The sequence below is a fragment of the Lepeophtheirus salmonis genome, chromosome 3, assembly GCF_016086655.4.
Source record: "Lepeophtheirus salmonis chromosome 3, UVic_Lsal_1.4, whole genome shotgun sequence".
NCBI classification, from domain to species: Eukaryota; Metazoa; Arthropoda; class Copepoda; order Siphonostomatoida; family Caligidae; genus Lepeophtheirus; species Lepeophtheirus salmonis.
The window spans coordinates 29,499,781-29,518,177 of NC_052133.2; the positions used below are offsets into that span (position 1 = coordinate 29,499,781).

At 30.6% G+C, this 18,397-nt stretch overlaps 1 protein-coding gene across 3 annotated transcripts in view; it reads right to left on the minus strand.

Moving 5' to 3' along the window:
- Positions 1–18,397, minus strand: part of LOC121114880 (protein quaking-B) — an 80,836-nt gene that overhangs the window by 48,236 nt on the left and 14,203 nt on the right. For all 3 annotated transcript variants that reach the window (XR_011779365.1, XM_040708987.2, XM_071887295.1), the window contains exon 2: positions 473–609. Coding sequence is in view for 2 of the 3 variants with exons in the window: in XM_040708987.2 (XP_040564921.1) it covers positions 473–609 (137 nt within the window). In the remaining variant the exon portion in view is untranslated. The remainder of the gene's footprint in view (positions 1–472; positions 610–18,397) is intronic.

Sequence of the window (18,397 nt, forward strand, 5' to 3'; positions counted from 1 at the left end):
CTCTCGACACTCAAGCAATGTAACAACAGATGAAAACGTTGAAGCAGTGAATAAAATTGTTTTTGAAAACCGTCAAATCACTAACAATGAAAGTTCTTGAGGATATTGACAGGTTGGCTCGTGCCATAACTTTTTTCCGGACATTTTGTTCATGAGACGAGAGTCAACAAATTTCTTCCGATACAGCTTAATTTTGACCAAAATAATCGTCGCATGAGCATCGCTCATGAGCTGTTGATAGACTTTTTTGGCCGAAAACAACACCACAATCATGCCTCAGCCCCCATATAGTCTTCTCAAAAGCGAAGAGACCTATGAAAGATTTGCAACGATTGAAAAGACTGCATTGCTGGAAGAACTCAAAGCTGTACCGAAAAATCGTTATAAGATGTGCTTCGAGAATTGGAAAAAGGGCCCCTTAATTTTTCAACAAACCTCGTATATAATTTTGAATTATAAAATGTGTACCTACCTTTGGATGTTCTCTTACAGGAACAAGAACACGAACTGTTAACCGTATAGGACGTTCTCGATACACGTCCACATATTTAATGGAATCCTTGAGACCGGATCCACCCCCTTTTAAACCACTTTGAAGACGTTGAATTTCTACAAGATAAGGAATAAAATAATAATTAATGACTTAAAGAATAAATAAATCTTTAGAAAATAATATTATTATTATTGTGAGGAGTTTAAGGGAGAAAAAAACACAACGATAATTTATTTCCAACCCCTTTTTTTATTTCCCAAATTAATTTATGATTTTCATTTTGGAAAAACGGACAAACATATTTTAAAATGATATATTTATGATTATGGTATGGCATTTATTTATGTCCTGGGACAGTGTATGTAGTTATGTCACAAACATAGAGGATCCTGTTAAAATTCCTGTCATTATTTTTTAATACTGAACTTTAAATGAATATTTTGGCAGTTAGATTCATTTTTTTCAAATAAAGATTATAATACATTTTATGGTACTCTGTATTTTAAATATTTCGCAATTGACAAAATTTTGGATTTAATTTGATTTAAACCATCTACTTTACTGTTAAAAAGGATCGTTGATAATTAATCACTCATTACTGCTAATTGAAGCTATACACAATAACATAAAAATACCTATTTGTTAATGAACCTAGTTATTTGTCTAAAATATTTATCAAGTTTTATACAGTTCTATTGAGTATTAACGAAAAAAGAAAGAAAAAAGATTATTAAAGTATGTGCACATGATAAAAACTGTCATTGATGAGTGATATTATAAATAATGGAATCTGCTTTTTTTTAATCTTTTTGATACAATTATTTTTCTACTCAATGAAGGAAGAATGAATAATATTTATTAATTGAAACTACGCCATCTACATCAAACATTAATAGAGTCATGGAAAGAGTCGACGATTGCTCTACGAAAAGTGAAGATTTCTCTTACAGATCTGTTTTTGTATGATGCTATTTGAAAGTTGTATAAGAAATACATATTGCGACTATAATTCCAGACATCTAATGTAATATTTATTATTCTGAGAAACATATCTACATTAGAATCAGGAGAAAAGGGAAATGAAAGAAAGTACATTTTCTTTTAAATTACTTTAGGGAAATCCAGGTAATTTAGATTTATATAAGTACACACAAACTACGAAAAATGAACCCTTTCTCTGAAAGTCTAATAAATTCCACAATTTTTTATCAGAATTACAAAAATTATAGTTTGTTGCAAAGTGAAGACATATAAACTTATAAAAAAAATAGCACAATGAAAAATTAATATTTTAAATGTATTTTGAGATTTATTGCTTAATTAATATATTTATTATTCTGCTATCAAGACTTATTGAGAGTGGGGAACCAAAACTTGCAGTGACATTAATTGCGAGGTTTCTTTACAAGACAGCTAAAACAAAAATAAACAAGTTTTGTTTTTATCCCATGTTTCTGTTTGTAAAAATGTAGGAGGAACTACAAAAAACAACAACGCGTGGACTATCTGACCCACACCATTGTCAGTGCCGAGAAGGCTGCAGAAGCCGTTGGCATCTCCATTCGACTTGCCTACAACATCAAGAAGTTCATTAAGGATGAGTAAGATGGCGCCCCTCCCATACAGCCTAGCAGAGCCAAAATTTATGCAACAACAATGACTGACTTCTGGCCTGTAAGACTTTACAGTTTGGGGTATCTTGAAGAAGGATGACTGCCCCACCACCTCTCTTCAAAATTTGGATTCACTCAGATCTGATATTTTGATAGTGTGGCCAGCCCACCATGAACTCGGCCTTCATCGTCAAGAGCTGCCAATCTGTTCTATTGCTTGTGAAGATGGACATATTGAATTAAAAATATAATAAATATTTCAACATATCACAAATAGGTTTTGAGTTGTATTTTATTGATTCTATAAAATTAAGTTTTTCCTAATTTAGTCTTGCTTCTACAAGTTTTAAGTCCACACTCTGTATATCAAATATAGACTACAAAAAAAGATTTTTCGGATATAAAGGATATTTTCCCTTTTCCCGAGGTAAAAGATATAAGGAGGTCACCATCCCAATCCATGTGAAAAAATTTGTTGACTATTCTTATTAATTATATTATAACTTTGTTTGCCAAAAATCTACATGGGTTTGGCGGGATCGACTACTGGGGATCCTTTTGTAGTTTACCTACAAAATTACCTGAATAATACTTAATAATAATGAAAATTCTTATTGTCTCCTCACTATTTTTTCTAGTTACTTTATTATAATTTAAGCTTTTTCAAAACTCAAAATAACTACACAATAAAATAACAAACAAAAGAAGATTTTTAAAGGGATTGAAAAAAAGTAAAAAATAAATACTATCTGCGATCTTGACTTAAACTATGCACTTAAGAATAAGGAGAAAATAAAAACTTTTTTTTCTCCAAAAATATCTTCCAAATGTTTTTATTTTATGACCTCTTGATGAAATGGGTTTTTATTAAATGGAAAAATTAAAAGAAAAAAAATCAATTTCATCAAGATTGTATCTCCAAACAAGTATATATATTTGGTTTATTCTTTAATTTATTCATCAAATGTATTTAATTTTGACTCATATCCCCCCCCCGAAAAAAATGTATCCTTTAACACATGCCCATGATAAAATATAAACATTCTATTTTTTAAGATAATATACATAGACATATGCATACTAATGTTGCGTCGACTTGACTTGAGTCGATGATTTTTCTACTTGACTCTAATGTTGATGTCTAAATTTGAAAAATTAAAACGAGTCGACTTCATATTTTTATTATGTTGGCTTGATTTCTAATCAATTTAGATTTCAAAGATTTATACCAAGTAATTATTTATTACACATTCTCGTCATATTATTGGTTCTAACTAATAAACGTGATAGACATATGAGATGTTGGTAAAAATTGTCGCTCATTATGGTTCCCTCATTCGTCATAAGATTCCCTTTCTAAGATGACGAATATTAAGAAGGATTCTGTGACCTCCCCTCCAGGAAGAACACAAACTCCATTCATTCTATGCTTCTTTCCTCTCTCCAACTCTAAGGAATCAACCTAAATAAATCTTTGTGTGAATACCTGCCCTCAGCATATAAAAGAAGTCATTATTCATCAATAAAAACTAAAACAATATTAAAAGAAGAAAAATGTCAATGTATACTTGAAGATTACTTGAAATTAATAAATAGGCAGTTGATTTTTGGGAGACCCTTATTTTAAAAAAAATGATTATTTCTTTTTCAGCCACCAGACTTTAGTATTAATTTGAACAAAAATTGTTGCAGTAATTTTTGTTTTGACTTTTTTAGCAGAATCACTTAAATATCAATTTTAAATTTGCATTCATCTTTGACAGGTGTTATAAAAAGAAATGGATTTTTTTTTCTATTACTGTTTATCTCCTTGGAAATAAAAACAGTGCTTACATGACGGTCGGAATTGACGATTTCCATTTTAATTATCCACATTTTTGACAAAACTGGCTTGCATATTTGACATCAAAATTACCGGAACAGAATTGACAAAACTAAAATGACTGTATAATGACCATGAACATTTATAAAAAAATTTCTCAATGCTGGAGTCCATCTTTGATATAAACTAAAAAAATCACAAAACTATTACTTATCTTTCTAACATCATCTAGCGTTAATCTATCACAATTATATAACGAGAAATATACATTACTAAAGCCATCCATAGGAAAATAATACATTTCTTTTTACTACAGCTCTTATTATAATACTTAATTCATACTATTGACGCTCAAAAATCTACAGGTTTTTATCGGCAAAAACTGAATTTGTTGTGTGTTTGAATAACTGAAAATGGAAAATATCTTTCCGGCTATGATATTTTGCTACTTAACACATCACAAACCTCAAAGTTATTATATTTTAAAATAAATATCTATCTTCGGATCTGTTCTAATTTAGAAACAATGATATTAAAAAAAGAAAGAATCAAGCAACCTCTGACATAAACTTATGCAAAGGAATTGGACATGCGTAGTTAGATAATTTTTATCTTATTTTTCTTTTCATAAATATTGACTCGGTTTAATTGACGCAACACTAAGTTAAAATCTATATTATTCAAAATGTAACCCAAAAATAAGAAATACATAATAATATGTTAAACTTTGAGACATTTATCTGCTACTTTGACTTATTAATGACATCATTTCATCATTTGATTTGGTCCCTATGGAATGTCCAATTAAGGGCTCTACATTCATTACCAAAATAAACAACTTAATTTATACTCTTCAGATAATAATTAATTGTTAGATGTAAGATCTCATTATAATTTTTTATTATTTGATATTAGGACACAGAAACTACAATAAGTTGTTTCTGTGTATAACTACATTAAAGAATGATGTATCGCATCTTAAAAAAAACATTTTTTGCTATGATTTCTTCTATCAAAGTCAAAAGAGATTCAATAATAAATAAAGAAGTGCTACTAGCGGTCAGGGTAAATGATAGCTTTCATTCGCCCAAAAAATTATCAGTGCCGTAATACAGTTACTTATATAAATTGGTTCATCAGGATTAGATTAGTCCATTCGTCATTATTTCTGTTTCTATTCCGATATTAAGGACAGACTTGAGGCTTCAATACGGAAAATTAAAACTCAATTCTTTCGAGTTTTTCAGAAAATTACCCCTTGAGATGATCTTGAAAGTAGATTTAAGGTGTATCAGGGGAGTTGGAGTCGATTTGTGGACTAAGGGATGAATTTGGTAGGAGCATACCCTCTACTACTCCCAGACTTGATAGATTATTTGTGAATGCTGACCACAGGTTTAGCTTAATCACCTATTCCTTCTTAATATCTCAAAAGATTGAATTCACTGAATTGCAATATCTCGAAAAGAGCATGAGTTTTGTTTACTTATATTGTTGGTAAACAAAGAGACAAAGAGTGGCGCCAAGTGTTGTGTCGATCCTTATTTAGGACTAAAGACTGCTGTTCCGTCCGGTTCAGTATCGGTCTGCTACAGTTCAGTCCTGAATATCAGTCTTAAAACTGATATACAGGAATGACAGTACGAAGGACGGATAGTATTAAGTACCGGTCTAATATTGGACTGGACATAATAATTAAGGACTGACGCACCCTCTGGTGGCAAACTAATACAACTCCCAGAATGATAATATTATTAAATAAGGAATATAAGTGTATGCTACTAAAATAAAGGGCGCCCTGATTTTTTTTTAAGAATGCCCCTATTTAAAAAAAGAAGCTATTTAGCAACAAGCTATAGACTGTGACACCAACTTGCAGATAATATTTTTTTTAGTTTGCTCATGCCCTATTGAAACCTCCACATTGTTCACAATATCGAAATAGAAATAGAAAGTGTGACCTATATAGTGTAAAACTGTAAACCGTGATCCACTAAACTATCAATATCCTGTTTGAAAACTTCTATAAAATAAATACTCATTTTCTTTGCCGAGTTGAGAAGGGTTCTGCTGATAGATCCAGCAGCAATAATATTTAAAAATATACCGGAAAAAGGATACTGTACAAAAATGCTTATTGTGGTATTACTTTCCTTATTAAAAGTCATTGAATAATGTATAAATAACCAAAAACAAAGGAATTTTTCAAGGATGTGTTGTTTAGAAGTCAAAGATTTATAGAGACACGTCTCCAAATCAGTAATTCCTTCATTTTCATACCGCATTGTATTATATGAACATAATCGTAATTACAGAAGGAATAAAGCAGACAGGAGGTGTGATTTTACGTGAAGATATTAAGAAGAGGGTTAAAAGAAGAAGATACGGAAGAAGCATCCTATAGCATGAAATATAAGGGATATTCTTCCTTTTTGTGAGCAGCATGGTTCAAGGACAAACACTCCCCCCCCACTCTCTTTCTCCCCAAAACACATTTATGATTATACTACAAGTCTTGTACCTAATTGATACGTATAATATGTTATATTGATATTGTTACACTCTATTAGTGAATACCCATAAACATTATATTAGGCCGTAGTAAGCTATGTTTTGATTGGAGGGAAGGGGGCGGCGTAAACTTTTACTATTAGGATCTTCAAAAATGTATTAATTAATAAGGAAGTCTTTTTTTTGGTGTTGACGTTAAAAATATAATTTATAAAGGTTGTATAAGCATTTTTATTAAATTAGCAGGATCCGATACAAAAGGAAAAATTGCTTGGGTAGAAACCAAACTCAGATAACTTACATTTTTGAAAAGAAGAGCATATTGCAGTCCCCCTCCCCTCCAAAAAAAAAAAAAAAAAAAAAGGTACACTAATGACTAGTGATATTAGGTTGTTCTGAAATGATTGAGACTGCCCCAGTAAGACAAGAAATTACATTCAAATGTAGTTTAAATAAAGTACTCAAATACATATCATAGTGTCTCCTTCAGTTCGGATAACGTCGTGCCAATCGTTCTCCAACGCCCACAGCTGCCTGGAGGGCTACTCTTCTTTCACTAACTTCATCATCCACTGAACACCATTTGTGAGGTCTTCATAGCTATGAAAATCGTTATCCCGGAGCCGGTGCTTCAGCTTACGGAAGAGAAATCGGTCACAGAGATTGAGATCGAGGCTGTGGGGACTCTATTTGATCTTTTTCAGGTTTACAGGTATAGCCAATTAGGATCATCATCTTTATCGGTTTTGGACGAGTAGTCGAGGGTCAGTTATCCTTGGGGTACATTCAGATATCCCTCTGCTGCTCCTGTCTATGAAGACTCCGGATCTCACCATTCCACCGAAAGATTGTTGCACGACCAGGGGAGGCATCAAGGCAAACAATAATGAGGTCGGTTTGGGTCTCATCCACTGTTTGCCCAGTTTGTAGTGTATCGAAAAGTACGAGCAAAAATTGTGAGTCTCCATGTTCAGTGACGAATGGAGAAACATGTGGAAATGGGCATTTAGGCATTCGCTATTTAGTCTCTGAATAATTATGATTTGTTTTTTTACCATAAAATTCATGAGAAAATTGATGCTGATGGAATTTTGCTACTAACTCATCTCCTTTACCTTCAAACGAACCTGTCTCAATCATTTCGGAACAACCTAATATTAGAGTGATAATTATGTGGTCCATTAACACAAAAATATAGTAAAAAGTTTGATATTCAAAGTTACATTTTCAGAGTCTACATTACATTTGCTACCTTTGACGAATTATTGTTCATTTCTATCGTCAAATTACTCTAAATAATCCTTTGAAAGTGTCCCAAATTGCACTTAAATTTTCAATAATTCATTGTCCTTATAAAAAAAAATTAGAAATTGATAAATTAACTTCCAAATAAAGTGTCATAAATCAATTGAACTTTAAACTATAGATTATATTTGCGAATACCTCAACTCATATAAGAGAACACAAAACCCTATTATTAACAGAAAATGTCTATGAAATATAGGGCTATATAAAGCTTTTTAGCAAAAATATTTTCTAATTTTAACATTAGATAATATTATATACATATTATGCAGTTATGTGTATAGAACTAATGATCATTTCTTTAAAAAAAATACCATTGATAAACGATAAATAAAATTTCTATGGTTTATTTGAAAAGCACATTGAAAATTTATGCTTCATAAAGTCCTTGGATTTAAAAAAAGAAAAATAATCCTCGTATTGAATTGTATGCTTATCTCACAAAAAAAGAAGAAGAAAATTAACATAAAACATGCTTCCTATGTAAATCTAAGATCCTATATTCCATAAATTACTATCTATCTATACACGTATATAAGATATGTCTACATATTCCACTCATGGATGTGTAGTGGAACGAAACAAAAAAACCCCATGTATTATTTCATGTAGGGACGATTTCAAGAACTAAATAAATTAGAAAGAATAAGTCAAAATACCTACTACACATGAAATGGGAGTTTTCTTCTAGGAGACTATACATAGGTGCAAAACAAGACTATCATTAAGTGTATCTCTCAAATTTTGATGTTTTGCAGAAAATTAATGTTTTTATTGTAATTAGTGATGGGACAATTACCCGGATCAGGAATCGGGGTCGGCATCGGGAAAATAATGGGTAATTAGCTAGTACGATTCTTATTTATTACTGGTATTTAAGTATTTATTACTTTTCTAAGTTATGAAAAAACAACAACAACACATTCCCAAAAAAATTAAGGAACTTTTGCTTTATACTAAAAAATTTGATTTAATTTTTCAATTTTTTTTCCAAAAAAATTTATATCCTTAAAAAAACTATTTATTTTTTTACTTTTTATCCGAAAAATTCAATTTTTAGAAAATGTTCTTACAAAAAATTTAATATTTAAAATTTAGTTTTAGAATTTTTTTTGCAAAAAAAAATAATTTTTCCATTTTTTTTCTCCAAAAGCGTATTAAGGGTTTTAGTACAAAGAGATATCACTTATCAACTTTTAAATAGCTCAGGATACTTAAACTAGCTGTATAGTATATATTATCGTTGAACACTGAAATGTTTGTAGGGAATTAGATAATTTGTGGTGCATTTCAAGCTCAAAATATATTAATAAATGGTCATCATAGAAAAAATTATGTGACGTACATTATATAAACTCTTCCTTTATGAGGGAGGGATATATGACATAAACTACAGAATGATGGCGTTTATAGTTTTTTTGATGTTCAAGAAAATGGATCCCTTGCAAGAGTCTCTGCCCTCCTTTATTATTATGTGTTAATATCTTCAGCATTCAATTGTCAACTTATATGTAGTTAGTTGTTTTGCTCAATGTTTGAAAACTAGATCCATTAGTCCATTATTTTGAATGGTTTAAAAAAAATTAAATTGTTGTCCATGACGGTCAGACACGACGATTTCCATTATTCTATTCATATTTCCGATAATTAGTATTACATCTTTGACATCAAAATTACCGTAACGGAATCGACGAAGCCAAAATTGCACAAGATTGGCTGTTAACATTATCAAGACCATATTATTCACATTTCACTCGCCTGGTTTGTATTTTTGCGTTATCGAAGGTAAATACGGCGTATTTTCTCTTTGATGATGTTAATCTTTGACGCAAACTCAAGCATTCACAAAAATGTCTTGCATTTTTTTTCTTAGTGTAGAATCTTTCTGAACTTCCTAACACGGTCGAGCATAAACCAATCACACTTATACAATACTAGATACACATGAGTAAAGCATCTATTACTTTATCTATCTATGCCTATCTGCAAGCGCTGAGCATTGAAATATTTTTTGTAAGGAATTCTTCCCCTCAGTTGTGAGACTATTTGTTAAAGATCATTATTGTTTAACTAATATGTGTTTAATTCTTCATAATACAAAAGGTCGAAGGTGAATAAATTATATCTTTGCGTACAGTGTACATAGATTAAAAGAAAAAGATGTACTTTTGACAAAAAATCATAAGGGTGATCCATAGAAAATGCTTTGGCCTCTCTCTCTCCCTCGTTTTCATGACCACTGCGAGGGTTGACTTCCACACACAAGAGGGAACAAACAATAATCAAAGAACCTTGAATGTATTGCAAATAGAAACAGTGCATTATAATAATAATAGAAGGAACGAACCATTTTAGATTCAATCAGTGTTTAAATCCATCAATATATTTTGCCTATATATTTATGTATTTCGGTAAAAAGAGATTAATATGTACTATTATATATAATACTCACATTTCAAGACCTCCCATTTTGTACTTATAAAAAATCACGTATTATCCATGAGGAAAAAAATCTCTTCATTTTTTATTTAAATTTTTTCTGAACATTTATTAACGAAAAAACTTTCTCTATTAAAACTTTGATTTTCAATGTATTGTCTTTGTTGACTTCAACATGATCGTTACCAATCATGTCTGGCTTGATGTTGCTTAATCGAATGATCTGATCAATCGATGAGGGGGTACGTTGAGACAATAAATTGTCTAAATTAAAATTGATATTTTAGTTATTGTTGTGTCAGTCCTTATATATTCGGTCCTTATCTGTACTTGGGACGGGTCCCTAAGACTGTCAGTACAAGAACTGACCAAAAATAATATAAAAATAAAGTTTGTTGACGTCATCAAGGACAAAACTTTATAAGTTTTAGGACTGATATGGAGGACTGAAGTGGAAGTCTTTTTGTCTTAAATAAGGACCTACACAATACTAATTGCATCTATAGTAGGTACATTAGTGTCAGGATTCGGTCCAGAAGAGTTTCGAAGTCAAAATCAACCTATATCCAATCACACACACAAAAAAACTTTTTTTTTAAAAGAAAAGATATAGAATTTGTTATGTGTGACATTTTTTTAGAAAATAAAATATAAGTCTTCCATTTGAATTTTGATCTAGGGTAGTTTTAATTTCAAATCTGCTTAGAAAAAAAAGTTAATGTCAAACCGAGTCTCAATGCTATAAAGGATCATACTATGCTATAAATGGGTTTTAAATGTTACATATTGCTTTGAACTTTGCAACAAAAACTCAAATCTCTATATCACTTTTACATAATAAGTAATGTGCCAAAAGTTAGTTTCTTGTCAATTAACTCTCTCCCCTATGTATGTGTGTATGGTCTTGTTATGCAGGGGTCGTGCTAAATGAGAGCCATAGCCACATTTTGAGAAATTACAATAATCAAATAAGTAGATTTGATTACAATAAAAAAGGAGATGTGACACAATTAGAATCGGTGTTAGAGGGTAAATATTTTGCAATTAGCAAAATTTAAAGTTAAATTTTTTTATTGTTCTAAAACAAAAATTAACTTTGCTGTAACTTAAAATAATCGTTGGTCATTCAACGCAGCATGTAACAGCAAAAAAATCTCTTGTTTTGCCCCTACACATTCAAAAACCGTGTTTGGAGCCTGTTATAATTATGAAAAAATCGACAATCCCCTGTTTGTTTCTTTTAATTATGGTCTCCCCCTCCCCTTCATATGTGTCTAAATCTATTACTGTCGTTTTCTTTTTATTTATTTTTCTCTTATTCGAAGCCCCCCGAATTGCTTTCCTTAAAATAATATTGAGGAAAAAATAAAATAAAAAACGAGGACCAAGAAACACCGAGGTAATATTGATTAAATAAAAACTTTTTTCTTTATGTTTATAAATTTTTCTACCCGATGAGTTTAGAGTTTTAAAAAACATTATTGAGCACCTTTCATGTGTCGTTTCATAACGAAGCTTCAAATAATGATTATATAATTCATCAAATTAAATATTAATTACATATTGAAGAATCCCTCGATTTAAAGTTTGAGTTTACTTGGAAGAAGGAAATTTGAACTAGAGATTAATCCAAGAAATTCACACATTATTTATGCGTGAAAAAAAAGGTTAACAAATTTCTCTATATCGGCACTAAAGTTCTGTATTGGGAATATCATATGTGTTTTTGGAGCAATAGGAGATGTGACATTTCAGATGTCTCATATTGTGTATAAAAAGAGTTACATGGATTTTGGTCATGAGCGATTTAAGTTAATGAGTCAGGTTGTCTATTTTACAATTATACACACAAAATATATGACTTCATATTTTAATGGCAATATAATCACGCGACTTTTTATTGTTAATGACTTTCAAAATGTGAGGAGCCCATGCCCCTTCCTCCCCAATAGGGATTCAAATCCTACAATATATATTAAATATACTATACTGGCGTGGTGCATATCGCATTTACTATAGGTTATAAGAATATGAAAACGGAAGATCGCACTCTTTTTGTAATTACCATCTGAAAAGGATTTTATAATTTCCAAAGCTGATATCTTTATTTTTTAAGCGAGAACAGTAAGTTTAAAAATTGTGCGTGAAAGACCGAGGAGTAACTGTTAGGATTTGTTATGGATTAATAAATGTAAGTCTTGTTGGACTCGGAGGATAATTGAATTTTTTTGCGGAAGGGGGGGAGCTACAACTCCTACAGCAGCTGGACGCCCAAGTATATAGCTACAAGTTACTCGTTGGAATTAGAATGCCCACTTCTACTCCGGACTCAAAGCTGTATAAGCCATGCCTATCCGGTTCCAAAAAAATACTAGTAACCCATCCCTTATATTTTTAAAGTAATAAAATTTATTCTCTTAAAACATTTAGTTCATATAAAAAACTGTCAAACAATACAGCTATACCCTTCACTTGACCTTTACATCTTCATTTTTGTATCTATTGCCATCTCTTTCTCATGATGATTTTTTTTACATTTCAGCATCATATTAAATGTCAGGACATATTCATTGTTCAAGGCTATTTTTATTATTATTCAGTGTGATGGAGACTCCATCCTTGATTGACATTTATGTATATATATATATGTATACCAACATATGCCAAGATATTTCTGATTACAAATTATAGTATCTAACACGAAACCTTCTCTTCCAATGCTTCCCTATTTCTATTATTGTAGGGTAGACAGCGGACCAGTTGTAATTAGCATACTTTTCGAACATCAACAAATCACATTGGGGTAGTATGGTTTGGTATACCGGTACTACAGTGTACTAGGCTACTGGTAGTTTAAAACGTTATTATACTCAATTAATATTGGTACCAGTTCTTGTATCCCCATTACTTCATAAAAAATATCCCACTGTTTACATAAACCTCAAATTTCTGGGGTAGAAAATTGTCATTTATAAAAGATAGCAAGAATGAAAATTATCATTTATTAAAGACAGCAAGAGGAAAATTTCTGAGCTACATCTTTTTTCGCCACACAAACAAAAATATTATGAAACTATTAACTGGATACACTTTTAATAAACTTAAACAATAACATATACATTATACATGCATGTATGTTGTGATTTGAGTCAAACCAGCTCCAAGTAATTGATCCAAAATTAAAAGGGTTCCAACTGTCCCCAGTTTGTCCTACTTTTGAGTAACAATGACAATATTATACAGATAGTACCTATAGTACTAATGATATGTGAATTTTTTAAAGGTATATTTGCTCCTTTGGAGGTCATCAGATTTTTTTACCTTCATATATATGTTTTTGATGATGATTAAGTTTTATATATATTTTAAAGGCTTGGCTCAAGATAACCACACAATATAAAAACATTTTAAGCTATTCATTTTCTTTATTTAACAGTTTTTTCATAAAATATAAGTTTTAATATATATTGTAGGATTTGAATTCCTATTTAAGCCCTCCGGCAAGGCTGGCCAGTGAACACCCTTAGAATAAAGTTAACAATGTGCCTTGGATGATTGTACTTACTTATGATTGTGGTTAAGTAATTATTATTAATACAACTGACTTGAGGTCAATTCAAATATTATATATGTTCTCCGCCAAGACAAAAGTAAGCTAAAATGATTTTTCTAATAGATGAGTCTAGATTAGATATTTTGTACTCGTTGACAAATAATTACAGTTAATTTTTATCATCAAATTATTTTGTCAAATCCTTTGATTTTATTTGAAAGAACATATCAGAGCCAAATAAAGTGTCATACATCAAATGAAGACTTTAAGCAATAGAGTACACTCCTAAGTACTTCAAGTTTTCCCAGAAAATTCAACACAAAGCCTATTATAAACTGAAAATGTAAATAAAATATTGTACTATATACATTTTATTCATTTCTTGATTTTCGTTTTGGATTGTTTTTGTGTTAACTCACCTCGTATTACGTACAAGGCTCATACGATTAGAATTTTTAATATTGATTAAAAATATTATAGAATGTACAAGTTGCAACTTGTATGATCAAATCGTACAAGCTGCAAACAAACAGTGAGATGAATATATTATTTGGATGAACATTACTAATATATAAGTACATATTCTGTGGCATATTATAAAGGTCAAATACTCACAGTTAGTCGTAAATACATATAAATAGGTAATTTTAAATCATCAAAATGAAATGAAGGCAATATAGTTATTGTTGTGACTGTATAAAGCGTTATGAGACGAACAAGTTGTAACTTGAAATGAATAATTTAAAGTACTCCATGTGTTGAGGGTAATGCAATAATGGAATATATTTCTTGGAAATATTTGATTTATTAGTAATGGTGTCATTTTGGACTTTTTTAATAACAATTACTAATTGATAATAGGTATTCTGTGATGCCCAACAATATATTACTCGTAAATACAAAATAAGTAATTAATTATAATTTATCGAAATGAAATCATAGCATCAATGTTTCGTCCATAGTGTTGAAATGACGGATGCTGTAATTAAATAAAGCGGGAGGAGGTCACTCATAAACCACGTGGTTATTTTTTCACTTATTAGGGCATGAGAAAAAATAAATATCCGTAAGGTGGTTTGATAGTAGGTAGTTTAGGGGTGCAGCATAAATAAATTAAAAAGGATATCCCTTCAAATCTATTTTTCTTGCCCCCAAATACAATTTAGATTTCATAACTATGAAATATATCAAGTTAACTTATATTTGAGGGAGTTGTATTATTTCGCAGCAAGACTCTCTGCCGTTTTGTTTACAAGCAAATATAAGTAAATAACGTTCATGCCCCATTCTACCCCCCCATGTGGACTCAAGTGGTTATTTTCTTCAGCCTCCCCCCTAAAAGTATTAATTTTTATCACATTTCCTTTAATGGCAATATTTAAAGAAAATATGACTTTTTTGATAAGACTAAGCCTTCTTATGGTCCTTTAAAAATTGTTACATATTTTATTTAAATATTTTTTTAAATGTTTGTCCCAGATTCCCTATACAGTCGTATATACATTTTTTCACGTTATTTAAGTCTACTTGGTTTTAAGTTGAGGACGAGGATAAACGTTGTTTTAGGCTGGATCCCCTAAAGTGACCACGTCGTTGAGACGTAGAAATTGTAAGTTGTACAATTCCCTTATACAAGTTACAATATATTATATATTTTGTGTACAAGTTACGATGCTTACACAAGTTACAATTTGTGTAAGCAAATTGTGCAGGTTGCAAGTTCGTCGTCTTAAAATGCATTATTTAATTAGAATAATGGCCCTTTTACGAGTACATTGTCACTATCATTTCATTTTGATTTATTAAATTTATGATGTTTATTATGTATTTCTGAGTCACATAACTCTGAGCATTTGAACTTTATACTTTAATAATTTGTAATAAAATAGTTAAAAAAATATGCCATTAATATATGGATCATCCATGGACTCTTCAGTTACTGCATGATCCTCATGTCAAGTATAGTAAATCCTTCATTTAAAATTGTTCATCCCATATTTTGGTTGCAACTTGTACATAAACTCCAACTTGTATACGATTTATATATGAATTATTTTCATTAGATCTACTGGATTTTTTGCTGTTGTTCAAACAAAGATGTTTATTGCAAAAATAAGAACAAAAAAGAAGAAGGTTGCATTTTCAAGGTAAACCAGGTTTTGCAGTATATGTATAATAAGGGTCTAACATAAGTACTGTCTATATTAAATCTATTAAAAAAGAATAAAGGAATGAGCAGAAATTGAACTTTACTACTACCTAGATATTTGCACCGCAAAATAATAATGACCTTTTCCATCAAAATCCTGGAGTTGGATACATAAAAATATGTTGTATTTGTGTAGTAGGTAGTCTTCAAAACCTGCCCGACGTAACTCGTCACTATACTAAATGCATCTTTGTTTGTGTTTTTTAAATAAGGATACGAGGTAGGTATGTATTCTCTAACATGATTTCAAATCATAATTTATTTATCGAAACAATTCTTAGAGTGTTACTCAGTTCTTTGTATAACTTTGAATGAGCATAAGTATATTTTAGTTTGGTTCTCCTAAAAGGCATATTTTTCAAAGACTTCATATTTTTATTAGTAATTCTTCTTCTTATAATTGAAAAAGTAGCATAAATTATAGCTAGAATGGACAACCTAAAAATCAATTTAAGTTATGAACCTCAATTTGTTCCAAGGTCGTTTATGTATTTTTTAGGTTTTGTGTATAAAATTTAATGGTCTCTTACTTTGATCATATATATGCAATCTTCAAACAAAGTTTGATTAAAATCGATCTATAACTTTTGCTACAATCTTGATGATTAACAAACATACAAGCTGAGGCAAAAATATAACGTCGTTGTGCAGGTAGTTAGGTACTTATAACATGAATGATATGGGGCATATTACGGGGTTTTTTTTACCTTTGAATTTCTTGGTCGGTATTCCAGAACAAGGAATACTGTTCCAGAAGAATTTATTATGCAAGGTGGATGTCATAATATATTCAATAATTATATGCACTTTTTCTCTTTGAAAAACGTTTTTCATACAAGTTTTGACCTTATGTATATAGGACATAAAAAGTGCGCGTTATCCGTGATGCAGTACTATTTCCCCCCTAAATTCTCATTTAAAATAATAATTCCTGGGAGGACTATGTTATACCTATTGAAAGATTGTTTATTCATAGAAAAAGTAACCCTGAATTTGATGTCACAATCTTTCTGTGGAAAATAAAACTAAACGTATGGTTAAGGAAGACACGTTCTGCTATTTCTGTGACACGTAGTTACATAAATTGTTTCTAATTGTTGTGATAGAAGGTTTTATTTATTTGTTATGTCACGGGAATCATGGAACATGCCAAAATGTGTGTGAAAGGGGGCATGGGCATGCAAATAAAGTTCTAAATGTTAATTAAATACATTAAATTAAAATGTATTTGATGAGAATGTGGAAAAATATATAATTATGTTTGTATATGTTTTGTCAAATATTCTTTTGTAGTCAAATTAGATGAAATGCTGCGGGTCTGATGTGGTTAATTAATTCAAAAGATCTGCAAACTCAAAAAAGTCAACCACCGTAACACTAATAGGAATTGATGTCGTAGTGGCTAAGGAGACACTAAAAAAAGATGGGACAAGACGGATGAAATAATAATGAAAATAAAACATTTATTTAAATAATTTTTACTCAGTCACAAACCAAGGATCATCAAATGACAAGAGATGGGACTTTTTTAATCCCAACCCTAAAAATGACGCGTGTAAATAAATAAATGAACATAGTGCAGTAGACTACTTTAAACCTATTAGATTTCAAGATGATATTTTATTTTCATTATTATTTTTGTCTCACTTTTCCTTAGAGTCTCTTTAGTGGTGACCTTTCTTCACATATCCGTGGATTTGAAATCCTTTGTTTTTGTCATTGCAACGTCCCCTCTTTATGCTATATTAATAGTTATAATTATGTCATAATTATGATTCTCTTTAAAAGAAAAGAGTTACCTACATTAAAGAAGATATGAATCTAAATTAGGCAAACTTGAAAATATTTTACCGACTTTAAAACAATCCATGCTTTATGTCCATGTAATTAGTATTATTAATTAATCGCTTGGAGGCAACAAAGGAAAACAATAAAAATAATAGATACACTCGGAACGGTTGGTTTATCTATATTAGTGTTGGACTATACATAATATAACTCGAACTCGAGAAAAAACTCGACTTTATTAAAGGATCAAAGTTGGAAATATTGAATTAATCCCATCTCCAGTTGTTTCTACACCTACTTTGTATTGAATGAAGAAATAAAAGATAAATTGAAGTAGTAGAATTGTAAATGAAAAAGACCCTTTCAAACTTGTTTGAGTAAGTCAAGTTCGAGTGAGAGGGCATTTTCTACTCTTCGATAAATTATAACAAAAAGAATAAAATAAAATGTTTAACCTCTGGGCCCTTCTTACTGGTTCAGTACTAGAAGAACAAGAAGAAAATTAGCTGAGAAACTTCATCATCAAGGACCGAACTATATCAATTTTAGGACTGATCTTCAGGACTGTCTTGAACCGGACCGAGACTGCACTGGACAAGACTGAAGTCTTCAGTTTTAAATAAGGACTGACTCATCACTAGTTCTGTGCGTGAGTCGTTCATAA